The sequence below is a fragment of the Pseudoliparis swirei genome, chromosome 2 (genome assembly GCF_029220125.1).
Source record: "Pseudoliparis swirei isolate HS2019 ecotype Mariana Trench chromosome 2, NWPU_hadal_v1, whole genome shotgun sequence".
NCBI classification, from domain to species: domain Eukaryota; kingdom Metazoa; phylum Chordata; class Actinopteri; order Perciformes; family Liparidae; genus Pseudoliparis; species Pseudoliparis swirei.
The window spans coordinates 5,843,911-5,856,964 of NC_079389.1; the positions used below are offsets into that span (position 1 = coordinate 5,843,911).

The window sequence follows — 13,054 nt, forward strand, 5'->3', positions numbered from 1 at the left end:
CACGTGAAGGCGCATGCCTCTATAGGGTCCCTGCTCTCATTATTAGGAATGATAATTAGACAGGGTGTCCTGCACACACACACACACACACACTTTCCGCTTTGCTCACATTCAGATGGAAGCGCACACACATGTGCGGCTTAGCCTACTGGTAATTAACAGACATAATTAGGCAGACAACCATTCATATAGGGAATGCACGCTTATGCAAACACGCGCACACAAATGCACACACACACACACACACACATTACTTCCCTGGTAATTAAGAGTATTAATGACAAGCGTAGCTGTTCCTGTGAGGCTTTCTATCACTCACAGACTGCCACTGGCAGCATGGTTCTTATTACTTTATCTCACCACACCATCACCACTTCTCTATGGCCAGAGGTTGACCTATGTGCAGAGGTCGGTCAACCTATGGCCAGAGGTTGTCATATGGCCAGAGGTTGACATATTACCAGAGGTTGGTTGACCTATGGACCCCAGAAGGTGTATATTAACGTGCATATGAGGAGAGGAGGCGTTGCAATCCTCTAAAAGCAAAATATGTTCAATTGCATGCAATACACACCATGACAAACTGCGTACTTGCATCCTGCTATAGAGCGTATAGTTTCTCATCACTAATAAAGCCATTAAATTGATTTTTTTTTATGAATACAAAAAAAAAGGATCATTGTGGGTGGTTTCATATCCTAATAATCCTCTTCCCACTCAGATGCATAATATCTCTATATTGTTTTTGCTGTTTATATTTCCAGGTCCGGTAATCAATTGCATATGCGCTCATACATATTTTATGATTTCCGTAATCATGTCACCCTCGCAAAGTGTTGATGTACGTCTCGCTTCCCTCTTTCTGGTTCTCCGCAGTGGACGGCTGCACCGATTGGTCAGTGGACTACCTGAAGTACCGGGTGCTGCAGGGCGAGCCGGTGCGGCTGAAGTGCGCCCTGTTCTACGGTTACATCCGGGCCAACTACAGCCAGGCGCAGAGCGTGGGCCTCAGCCTCATGTGGTACCGCAGCTCCGGCCTGGGCCACAGCGACTTCGAGGAGCCCATCTCTTTTGACGGCGTGCATATGAGCAAAGAGGAGGACGCCATCTGGTTCCGACCCGCCGACCTCCAGGACGTGGGCCTCTACTCCTGCGTGTTACGGTAGGATGGAGAAAGAGAAGAGAGGATAAATCTTTTGGAAAAAGCTGTTTTTTCTTTCAAGACGTCATTCGCTGTCTTGCCGAGAGTTAGATGAGAAGAATTATACCCCTCACATGTCGATGCATTAAGTATAGTGCTGCAACCTGAAGGGGAGAAGCATCGCTCAGCATACTAACTGGAAGCAGGGGGAGTCAGATAGACTTACGGTACCCACACAACAAAAGCGACACTATTTTTCCGGGCGGCGCGTTTTGAGCGGTGCAATTTCAGCGATAATTCCGCAACTCGGGCCAATCAGCTCTTGAGTTGCTCCGCGCGTCATCGCTGTCCCGCCTCTGTTGAATTAGAACAAGAAGGACAATAATGTTATGAACACAATAACATATAATATATATTATAATGTTACGAACACAACAACAGCGTTTAGATGTTCCGCTCTCGTAGCGCTGGAAGCGGAAGTCTTTCAGACGTAACAGTAACTTCATCGGTGAAAGTGACCGAGCTGCGTGAGCCTACGGGTGATGTCATGTGTAAATATATATATATATATATATATATTGATGTTATGAACACAATCACGAGGGCGTTAGATGTTCAGACGTTCGTGGGATGTCCTCAACAAGTATAAAGCAGAACTAGTGGTTAGTTATTCTGGTGGATGAAGGAAATGATAACGGTCTTTACGGAGACGAGACACGGAGATAAGCCCCGCCCTTCACGGAGCTTCGCAAAGCTTATGGTGTCAACACAGCAAATGATCGGGCGAGTAAACTCACGCTACCAATTGGCTCCTTGTATCCACACAAATGTAAATAAGGACCCGCAAAGACAACACACGTAATCTTGTCGGTCAATATTTAGCTTTTTAGAAAGAACACAAAGAAGCATATTCCCCAACATGTGGAACTATCCTTTTCTATGTCATTATATTCATGCCGGTAAACCCCGACCCGTTTAAGTGCACATCATCAACGCCATGATTCTAATTGAGTGATTGCACATATTCATCTCCTAGTGCACGGCGGCAGAAGCCACGTGTAGTGGCGTGCAGAGATATAAAGACAAAGAGGTACAAACCCCCACACAGACTCCCTCTTTAGTGGGCCATTACAGAGAGACTCTGCCGAATACAAGATGCATAATTATGTGATAGAAACTTATTAACCTTTTACACTGGAGAGCATCCCTCAATAATCGGCTCATTGCAGCGCCTCGTTTCAGAGTATTTTTAATGAACCCGGTGAAAGGCCTCTTGAAGACCCAGAAAGGCTTTGGAGGATCCATCGAGTGTGACGGGGCGTAATAACCCACTGCAATTTATTGCTGCACGCCGTCGGACCGATCTGGCAAAAACAGTTGTTGTTTCACTGGAAATTAAATATTGAATCGACAATTTCCTCCTAACAAGGCTCCTGTTCAAATGTCGTTGGAAAAAATTCATTCCACTCTGTCGAGCACAAAAGAAAACAAGTGCCCGCAGGTCTCGTGTTTGTGCTGGGGGGGGGGGGGGGGGGGGATTTCAAACTTCTTAGATACCCTAATCAGAACACAGAGATTGGCCTGTGAGCTGAAATCATTTTTTATCTTTTTTCAAGCTTTTATGAGTCACACAATTTAGCGTATGTGACCTAAACCCTCTGCCCGGAAACTCCCTTCAGGCAGAGAGAGGAAAAATATTCCCTTTATCTTTTATTCCGAGTTCACCCGGTATGCAGTAGATATCACACATAACACTCTCAAAGCCCTCAACGACATTCCCGGCCATATGACGATATGAATCTACGCCTCTCTGACGTGTCATCGTAAAAAAATGCACGGTAAGCTTTGTAAATGTTTATTCATCCTGCTTTATCATGCACACAATACATTGGCAGCTCAAAAACGTTAATGAGCTTCTCGTTTTTTTTTAAATGTAACGTCAATACATGCAATTAAAAAGCATATTACATACTGTAATGTAAAGCATGTCCTAATGAGTATGCAGAGTATGTGTAATGATAGTACGCTCATGTTATTTAAATTTAAATGAGTCCAGAGCCGTAAATATGTGGCTTCAATGACCTCCCCTTCTTATGTGTTGCATTTCTCCACTGATGGTTGAATTATGGAAAACCGCCTCTGTGGTAGACATGCAGTTATGATACTTACGTGTGTTCAGCAATATAATCTTTACATATGAATAACACTTTTTTAGAATGTTAAAGCGTGAATGCGGAGAGGTAGAAACGCTACGCAGACCGGTCGCCATGGTGACGCTTTGTGACCTCATTAAAGCCACTTATTAGCAAACTTCTTTTTTAAGACATGTAACATCACGATGACGACGTCCACTTCTTACGGAGCCGAGGGTTCGTATTCGTGAATCGCGCGTCGTGGCCTCTCGTTGGGGGGCATCATGCACTCAGCAGAGTTCCTTTTTTCATTAGTGATGGCTTCCCCCCCCCCCCCCCCTTAGAGGTCAGCCCCGCCCATTTTTCCATAACTCACGAATTGTTTGTCGTAGGAGGTATCATCGTTCTCAGCTGAGATCTCTGATGGCGTGGGTTACACTTTAGCCACGCCTTCTTCCAACTGGCCAACTGCTCGTCAACTTTGCTTGTTCCTTGAGAAGATCATATCTGGATATGTGATCCATATTTTAAGCACAATTAATGCAATTGGTCCGATTTGAGATGCAGGAGAAACCTGGAGAAATGTTTTCAGGACAATGTGGTGGCAGCCGTGGCAATAAGCTCTGCATAACATAAAGCTTCCTGACACTGGGCACTTCACAGATGATGGAAATCAGTCTCCGGATGTGGGGGAATTAAGTTGAACAATATTTAATACAATCAAAGCTCACGATCGTGGGTTGGTAGTGATCCCGGCTCCACAGGTACGAGCTGAAGCTGAAGCGAGTGTTGCTGTCTGACCAGGTCAAGATGAAAGAGATTCCTCCCAGCACAAAGAGCTGTTAGTCGTCATCAGCCAATCAACTACTCTCAAAGGTTCGTCCTTTGTTATTCAGTCCTGCATCACCTTCTCGTTGGCTGAAAGTCCAATATCCAAATGCACTCAAAAAAACGATTCAAGCCCTTCTTCGAGGTGACACATTAAAATATTGTTTGATACATTTAAATAAATCAATTACAAAAATAGATATTTATATTTAATGGGTGTAACACAAAATGTATGAATACTTTCATGTATTAGATTTATTTAGGTTAGATGGTGTGCATATCAACTCAAAATAAATGTGTTTCATTGGGGACTACCCTTTGCGCATGCGCCAGCTGAAAATCAGTTGTTTGCATGAGGTGAACACACTTTCAGGGCAGTACGGTGGTGCAGTGGCTAGCACTGTTGCCTCACAGCCAGAGGGCCGTGGGTTCAATTCCCAGTCGGGGTGTTCCTTCTGCGTGGAGTTTGCATATTTTGTTAGTTAGTTAGTTTATATTTTGAGTTGGACAAACACAAATTAATTTAATTTAATGAATATCGTGATTTTATTTGATACAAATGAGTTGGACTTACTTAATTACATTTTATTGTACTGATGTGCTAAATTTGAGTTGGAGTTGCATATAATTATTGGATGGAAAACCTGCCAACAATTTAATTGAGTTCATCCAATGAGTCATTTCTTTGAGTGTGGAGGAGGTCAAACGTCACGACCCCGGGTCACTACGTCACTTCCGGTCAGACTACTAAAAAAGTTCCTTCACAATAAAAGTCCAGTATGTTATTTTCCGGATTAAAATAACGTCACAGGCTCGACATTTCTAAAATACTAACTAACATTCATCCCCATGAGACATACATATAAACATTCCCTTTTTCCATTTATATTTAACATTTGCATAGATAATAGTCTTTCCCTTATGCTTCATAATACATTCATCATAATATTCTCCCTTATATTTCCTATTATAATATCTTTCTATATGTATTAATTTAAAGCATAAGACTTCAGAATCAAAATAAACAACCTGACAATAAGCAACGCACACGAAGCTCCGAGGATTTTATCGCCTCGCAATTTCATCTCATGTTCAAGTGAACCCCCTCTAATCGTTACCGTCCATCGTCATGTTTCATTTTCTAAACTAGTGCGTTGGAGTGCAACAAACGGCGCGTCGCTGCCCTCGCAGCGTCTCCGTGGCAGGAGATCCTCCCGTCGCCCTTGGCGTGTTGTGTACCGTCTATAAATATTCAACTTTTCGCCCGGAGCCCTGCGGATGTGTTACTCAGCCGTAGATACGGAGGTGCGCTCGTCGGGTGCGTGTTTGCGAGCGGGTTATCTTTTCGTCCTTCTCTGTCTGGAAATGTAAGTCTGATCGGCGGGTTGTTTCCACGTGAAGGTGACTTCATTTACATGCAGCCACCTGCATGTGCTTCCTTCTGCTCCTCTCCTTCACCCCGTTGCCCTTTCCCTCTTTTCTCCGCATGTCATCTCACTTAAGGCCTGTAACACCGGTTCAGATCATCAAGAGGTCTTCCTCTCGCTCTCTCTCTCTCTACCTCTCACGGTCCCACTGCATTTTATCTAGCGGCGAGTGTGATTTCTGGATAGGGTTGAAACCCGTATGGAGTGTTCCGGCTAACGTGAGCGCGCGGACTCAAATTCAAAGCGGCGAAAAAAGTCCGGTGCTGTCCATCAAATCAGGCGCCCAACCCCCTGACACCTTCCCACAATGCCACAGGGGTGCCCGCTGTGAATATTTACCATGCATAGATATTTACCATGCATAGGTGTGTCTACCCCTTTCCTGGCTCTCCCCGGGGACTTTATTGGCTCAGGTGCACGACCGTGTGTGTGAGGTCATTCTCTCAGGCTTTGTAGGCGTGTTCATTTGGTGCGTGTGTGTGTTTGCCTGGTGGAATTTGTTCTGTGGACAGAAACACTGTCCGAGTGAACTCCTAAGCCTCCTGCAGCGTCTTCCCACTCTCTTCCCTCCAGCAGGAGGCAAGGAGTCGATGACCCTCGGCATCGGCAGAGGGCTTTGCTCTGTTGCAGTTTCTTTGCGTCTTATTTTTTTCCTCTTCCTGCATTTTTCCACATGGCCTTTTCAGTCATCTTCTGCGGTGTAGAAGTATACAGTGGCTAGGTTTGTTTTTTCTTCTCTCGTCGCTATCTCTATACCCGGTCTTCCAGGACTGCACGTCGCCACGTTTGTGTGTGTATCTGTGTGTGCGTCTGTGTTTTATGGTCTCAGGGGGTCATAGGTGTTTATACGAGAGAGGTGGCTCCCTTATTGCTTCCATAACCTGAGTATATCATACGAAACCATGTCATTTACAGTGACCGGGAGCATCTGGCGAGCCGTAAATGTAATGTAATGAAATTGGGATGGAAGCTCTCGCGGCCGACATCACATCGCAGCCGCCGGGCCCGGAGGGTAGAGGCACGGGCGGAGGCGCCTCGTTAGAAGCCCGCACACGTGTCGTCTGAAGGCTGTTTTTTGGTGTTCTGGCGCGGAGCGTTCTGCTTCTGTTACATCTATCTCAAATTGCGGTGAGCCTCCGGTTTTGCGGCAGCAGTTTGGAGACGACCCTTTCTTCCACGGGGCCCGAGCCGAGTGCTTCCGCCTCTTCCTTCCCCTCTTTCGTTTCTAAAAAAGCTCTGATAGCTCACTACCCTGAACACACCACCGGTCCTGAGAACATTCCTGATGCAGGAGAACATTCCTGATGCAGGAGAACATTTCTGATGCAGGAGAACATTCCTAATGCAGGAGAACATTCCTGATACAGGAGAACATTCCTAATGCAGGAGAACATTCCTGATGCAGGAGAACATTTCTGATACAGGAGAACATTCCTGATGCAGGAGAACATTCCTGATGCAGGAGAACATTCCTGATGCAGGAGAACATTCCTGATACAGGAGAACATTCCTGATACAGGAGAACATTCCTGATGCAGGAGAACATTCCTGATACAGGAGAACATTCCTGATGCAGGAGAACATTTCTGATACAGGAGAACATTCCTGATGCAGGAGAACATTTCTGATACAGGAGAACATTCCTGATGCAGGAGAACATTCCTGATGCAGGAGAACATTTCTGATACAGGAGAACATTCCTGATACAGGAGAACATTCCTGATACAGGAGAACATTCCTGATGCAGGAGAACATTCCTGATACAGGAGAACATTTCTGATACAGGAGAACATTCCTAATGCAGGAGAACATTCCTGATACAGCAGAACATTCCTGATGCAGGAGAACATTCCTGCTACAGGAGAACATTCCTGATGCAGGAGAACATTCCTGATGCAGGAGAACATTTCTGATACAGGAGAACATTCCTGATACAGGAGAACATTCCTGATACAGGAGAACATTCCTGATACAGGAGAACATTTCTGATACAGGAGAACATTCCTAATGCAGGAGAACATTCCTGATACAGCAGAACATTCCTGATGCAGGAGAACATTCCTGCTACAGGAGAACATTCCTGATGCAGGAGAACATTCCTGATGCAGGAGAACATTTCTGATGCAGGAGAACATTCCTGATGCAGGAGAACATTTCTGATACAGGAGAACATTCCTGATGCAGGAGAACATTCCTGATGCAGGAGAACATTCCTGATACAGGAGAACATTCCTGATACAGGAGAACATTCCTAATGCAGGAGAACATTCCTGACCACTGCTATAAGACTTCACCTCTGGCTCCTCAATTGATCAATATCCCTCGCACCGCTTTGACTTTATATACTTTGTACACACTTATATACACTTTTTCATTTTCTCTATTATTTCATTATTTAATAAAAAAATGCAATATGTCCTGCTCTGCTATTTTATTTCATTGTATTGTATATATATTCTAAACACGCGTGCTGTGCTGCTTCGAACACATTTCCCACTGGGGATGGATAAAGTGTACGTCTCTATATCTGCAGAGAGAGAGAGAGAGAGATGACGGTTGCTCGGAGACGAGGGGAGGCCGAGCAGCGGCGACCAGCCCTTGTGGTCATGACCACGAGGCCCTTCTTGTGTTTGCCTTTTCTCTGATTGGCATCCCCTCGTCCCGGCTGACTCCCCCATGAAGCCAATAGTGTTCTTGAGTGTGAGTCATTGTCTCAGTAAGGCTGCTGAACACCTTGGTATTGCTAACCCCACAAACACAGGGTAGGAGGAGGAGGAGGAGGAGGAGGAGGAGGAAGATCAAAATAACTTGAGGGGTAAACATGAAGCTCCGCCCGTTAGAGTGTGCGTCGCGGTCCTCTTGCCCACCGTTAATGTGGCAGTGTGGCGTGTGCACCACGTGGATGTGAACGTGAACCTCCTTTTCATGGCTGCTCTCCACCCGCAGGAACGCCACCTACTGCATGAAGGTGTCCATGTCGCTGACGGTGGCGGAGAACGACACCGACCTGTGCTACAACTCCAACATGAGGCGGGCCGAGAAGGCGGAGCTTAGCAAGACCAAAGACATCGTGTGCCCCGACATCGAGGACTACGTGCAACCGGGCAAGGAGCCGGACATCACCTGGTTCAAGGTGTGTGTGTGTGTGTGTGTGAGTGTGTGTGTGTGGTTCTACTGATTTGCATATCGCTGAAATACTTGCAGGGTTCTTTTTTTTTAACGTGTGTGTAGGTGTGTGTGTGTGTGTGTGTGTGTGTGTGTCCCTTGGATGCTGTTATTTGTTGTGTGCTGGGTAAAAGCAAGGTGGCGATCATCCGTCTTTGTGATCATACAGCCGAGATATATTCCGGCGCGGTTGGCCGGTTTGTTTTTCCATCTCATTTCTCGGCTGTTTACGCCGGCCACGTGACTCCGGATCACTTCGGCAGAGTGTGTACGGACGCCAACGATCGGGGCGCGGGAGGGAGGGAGGGAGGGAGGGAGGGAGGAAGTCATCGAAGGAGAACGGAGCCCGAGCAAGAGTTCGGCTGGCGCGAGGAGAACATCGTGCGATGTCACCCGTGAGCGTGTCACTCCCGCCCTTTACCGAAAGGTCAGCGGTCACCGCGGTGCATCCCGGTGAAGGCGCTCCGAGGCCAGACTAATCACGGGCAGATCCGTGGTAGATTAGCAGGCCCCGAGCTCGACCTCTAGGTCGCCCACCCCCCCTGCACCCGAATTCAATCACGGCCCTTTTAATGACTGGCGTGCTGGAACCCCAAGTTATTTGGACCGCAGCGGTGATTGAATCCGAAGGTTGCCCCGGAGCGACGGCGGAAGAGACTCCGCCGAGCCATCGAAGTTCCCGCTAGTGTCGTGGAAGCCAACAACACACACACACACACACACACACTCTTGCGCTCTGACGCAACACACGCTTATTTTCGCCAGCAGAGCCCCGCGCGAATAAACCTCCTCTGCCCTCCGTGGCTCCACCACCGCGTTGAACGGGGAACATTTAGTGCGGTGCAATAAGTGCCGATCAGATAAAGATGGAGGTGGCACTTGTTTCCCAATGTGCAGGAGTGCCGTCTGAAGCAGTGGCGTGCCAACACCGTCCAGAGGAGGGACGTCCTGTCCATCCAGGAGGTCAAGGAGGACGACATTGGGAATTACACCTGCGAAGTCCAGTTCGGGGACTTCGTGGTGCGGAGGACGACCGAACTCACCGTCACCGGTAAGACGACGACAATGACGATGACAGCGAGTGTGTGTGTGGGGGGGAGGGGCTATACAAACTCCACTGCTAATGTTGGAACAATCAATAGAGGAGCAGTCACAGGTGCTTGACACGAAGGAATGGATGGTAACACACACACACACACCACTGAGAATGCAGTGATGTCCTGCTGCTGTGTTCATTGATGGGGGAGGTTGGATGCCGGGGCCTCGAGACCTTCTTCTAACTCAGCACTTCCCAGCCAACCAGGCGGTGTTGAAATATTTAAGGCTAGAGGCTAAAGCCCTCCACGCAGAGCGCTACAGAGCCGGGACCAAGGTCAGTAGATTTACAGCTCTCTCTCTCTCTCTCTCTCTCTCTCTCTCTCTCTCTCTCTCTCTCTCTCTCTCCCTCTCTCTCTCTCTCTCTGTGTGTGTGTGTGTGTGGTGTGTGTGTGTGTGATGTTGGTCCATACATAAGTGGTGGTGTGATGAGAATCGTGTGGTGTGTATTTGTGCGGCTGCTCGTTGCTCTTGTTGGATTTGAGGGCGATAGCTGTGTTATATATATATATATATATTTTTTTTTTTTATACATATATTCAAATATATATTTATATTTATTTATATATATAGATTTTTTTACATATATTTATATATATATATACATACATACGTGTCATTTGATATCGCGAAACATGGAGATACACCACCGTCAGCATGGTTTTCACTATTGGTTTGAGACTAAAATGTGATCCCGGAGGTGCGGCGTCCTCATTGGCCGCTCTCGTGATTGATGGGCCAGTATATCCCCCCCCCCCCCCCTCCCCTGTGGGTAAAATGCCGGCGCATCAATAAAAATTAGCTGGATACGAGGAGGAAGATGCACTAGATTGTATTTCATCACCATTACGTCCCAGTGGAGCTCGGTGTGTCACCCGTTCCCTGCAAAGCGCCTCAATTAGAAAGTTTATTATTTTGAATTCAATTCAGTTTATTTTGTATCGCCCAATACCGCAAATTATGAATTTTCCTCAGAAGGCTTTACAATCTGTACACATACAACATCCCTGACCTTTGACCTCACATCGGATCAGGAACAACTCCCAAGAAATAGAAAACACCCTTTCACGGGAAAAAATAATACATATATATACATATATATGATATAATATAGTTGATTTAATACATGGAGGCAGCTCAACATAAAGATGTTTTAAAGAAAGACAAGTGAGAGACATAACAGTGCATGCTACTCATTTTACATAACCATTTTTTAAAAGACTTGTAAGAATAGAGAAGAGTATAAGATGTGAAAATACACAAATAGTTTAAAGAGTTAATTTGCCCAATTAACATGAGACAAAAACACATTTCCCTAAATTGAGACACACATGCAGATATATTCATCTGGCATATTATCTTTGTTTTCTGAAATTGAGTATTTAATGTCCTATGATTCCAATGGTTGCTATGTGCTCTATGTATTATGTCATTATCCTTGTTAGACCTCCATGCTCTATAATGAATGTGGTCATAACAATGTTATTGGGTTATAAATACACACGGTTCACATTAATGATACAGAGAAGGAGAGAACGAGACATAGAGAGGCGAAAACAATGAAGGTAGAGTGAGAGACATTTCAGTTCCCTGGATGAGGCCTGTCGGCCGTGGGAGGCGAATATCCAATAAACCTGAATAATGGAAGCCAGAACAATCGGAAATAAGTAACTGGTAACAAGAGTGTGGGGTTAAATCAGAGTGAGTCACAGATGGAGAAGTCATTTTAATCTTGAAATTTTTTTTTATGTCCCTCAACCATTGTTCTGTCTTCCCGCTGATCTTATTAAACCACCCATACTTCCTTCCTTTGTGCAAGAAAAAAGAAGACCGTGTTCCCGCGTGAATTGAGTCACACAGTTGAGTAAGTGTGACTGACCCCGGATCAGATATTTCAAAGAAGAAAAAAAGAAAAGAAAAAATGTCCAGCATGGCGATGGCCGCCAACTCTTCTCCGTCGACTGCGTAAAGAAGACAACATGGCCGACTCGTTATCTTTCAAGGCGCTTGCCTCGTTACTATTTCAAGCTGGTAGAATTAGATGAACTCACTCCGACTGTGGGGCTCACTTCCTTTATATAAAGCTACGCCATCTTCCCCTCAAGCGGGCGTGAGATTATCCACATTGTATATCACTTCCTGTTCAGACCGCCGCGGCTCGGACGGCGAGCAGGAAGGGCCAAACTACACCTGAGTGGTTCATTCGAGGGGTCAGGAGGATGAAGGGGGGTCGGCAAGTTTAACTGATCTCCAACATAACGCGATACACGCAATGGCCTTTTGCCTTGACCCTGGCTTGCTGTAAAGTGTGTGTGCGTGTGCTTGTGTGTGTGTGTGTGTGACGGCCTCTATTAGAAGCAAGAGAGAGAGGAGCTGCTATCTGAACCGATGTCAGCCTTGTAATGGAGGTTAACGACGGGCATCAACACGGGCCATCGGGGCCGGTCCAGGAGCCCCGTCATCGAGCCCCCCCGGCGCCCCCCGGGTTAATTGAAATATAAAAGAAAAAGCCCCCCCCCCCCTATTTTATGGCGGCGAATATGAACGCTCTTATCTCATTCCCCGAACACGAGGACACGGCATCCGGGTACGGACTGGAGAAGATTTTTGTCGTCTCTTTTTCTTCTCCGCAGACCTTCACCTCAACCCAACCGCCCCCACACACACACACACACACACACACACACACACCGCACCCAGACACGTCTGTAAAGAGAGTGCATTTGTGTTCCTCTTATAATTGATTCATAGGTTGCGGCGGCTCCTCTGTGGAATACAGAGCGCGCTCACACGAGTCTCTCCTCGGGTGTTTACCCTCTCTTCCTCGGGAAGCGACGCCTCGACCCAAACGACCCGGCTACGACTCATTCATGATTAATCGATACACGCGTGGACAGTGTACGGGCCATGTGCCTGTGTGTGTGTGTGTGTGTGTGTGTCTCCGGGTTTATATATGCGATGCCCGTCTGTTTTTCTTTTCTTTTAGGACGTCTGAATCATTTCTATTCAATGTCTACGGTTCTCTGAGGCCTCGTTCCCTCTCCGTGATGGTAATGCCACAACGGCAACGGCCTCGTTGGGCTGATGCACGCCGCTCCCTCTGCGTTCTGTCGGGAAGCAAAATATGATATACGAGAGAGAGAGAGAGAGAGAGAGAGAGAGAGACGGCGGGAAAAGGATAAATGGAACAAGGGAGGGGAGAGGTGAGCGAGGAGGACATATGGAAAGAATGAAAAAGATAGAGAGGTTTCTGCATCTTCCCGTAT

General features: G+C 46.5%; 1 protein-coding gene across 1 annotated transcript in view; it reads left to right on the forward strand.

The window, feature by feature from the left end:
• Window positions 1-13,054, forward strand: part of il1rapl1a (interleukin 1 receptor accessory protein-like 1a) — a 187,264-nt gene that overhangs the window by 79,758 nt on the left and 94,452 nt on the right. The window contains exons 6-8 of the mRNA XM_056426950.1: window positions 877-1,162; window positions 8,475-8,661; window positions 9,591-9,744. Of these exons, the coding sequence (XP_056282925.1) occupies window positions 877-1,162; window positions 8,475-8,661; window positions 9,591-9,744 (627 nt within the window). The remainder of the gene's footprint in view (window positions 1-876; window positions 1,163-8,474; window positions 8,662-9,590; window positions 9,745-13,054) is intronic.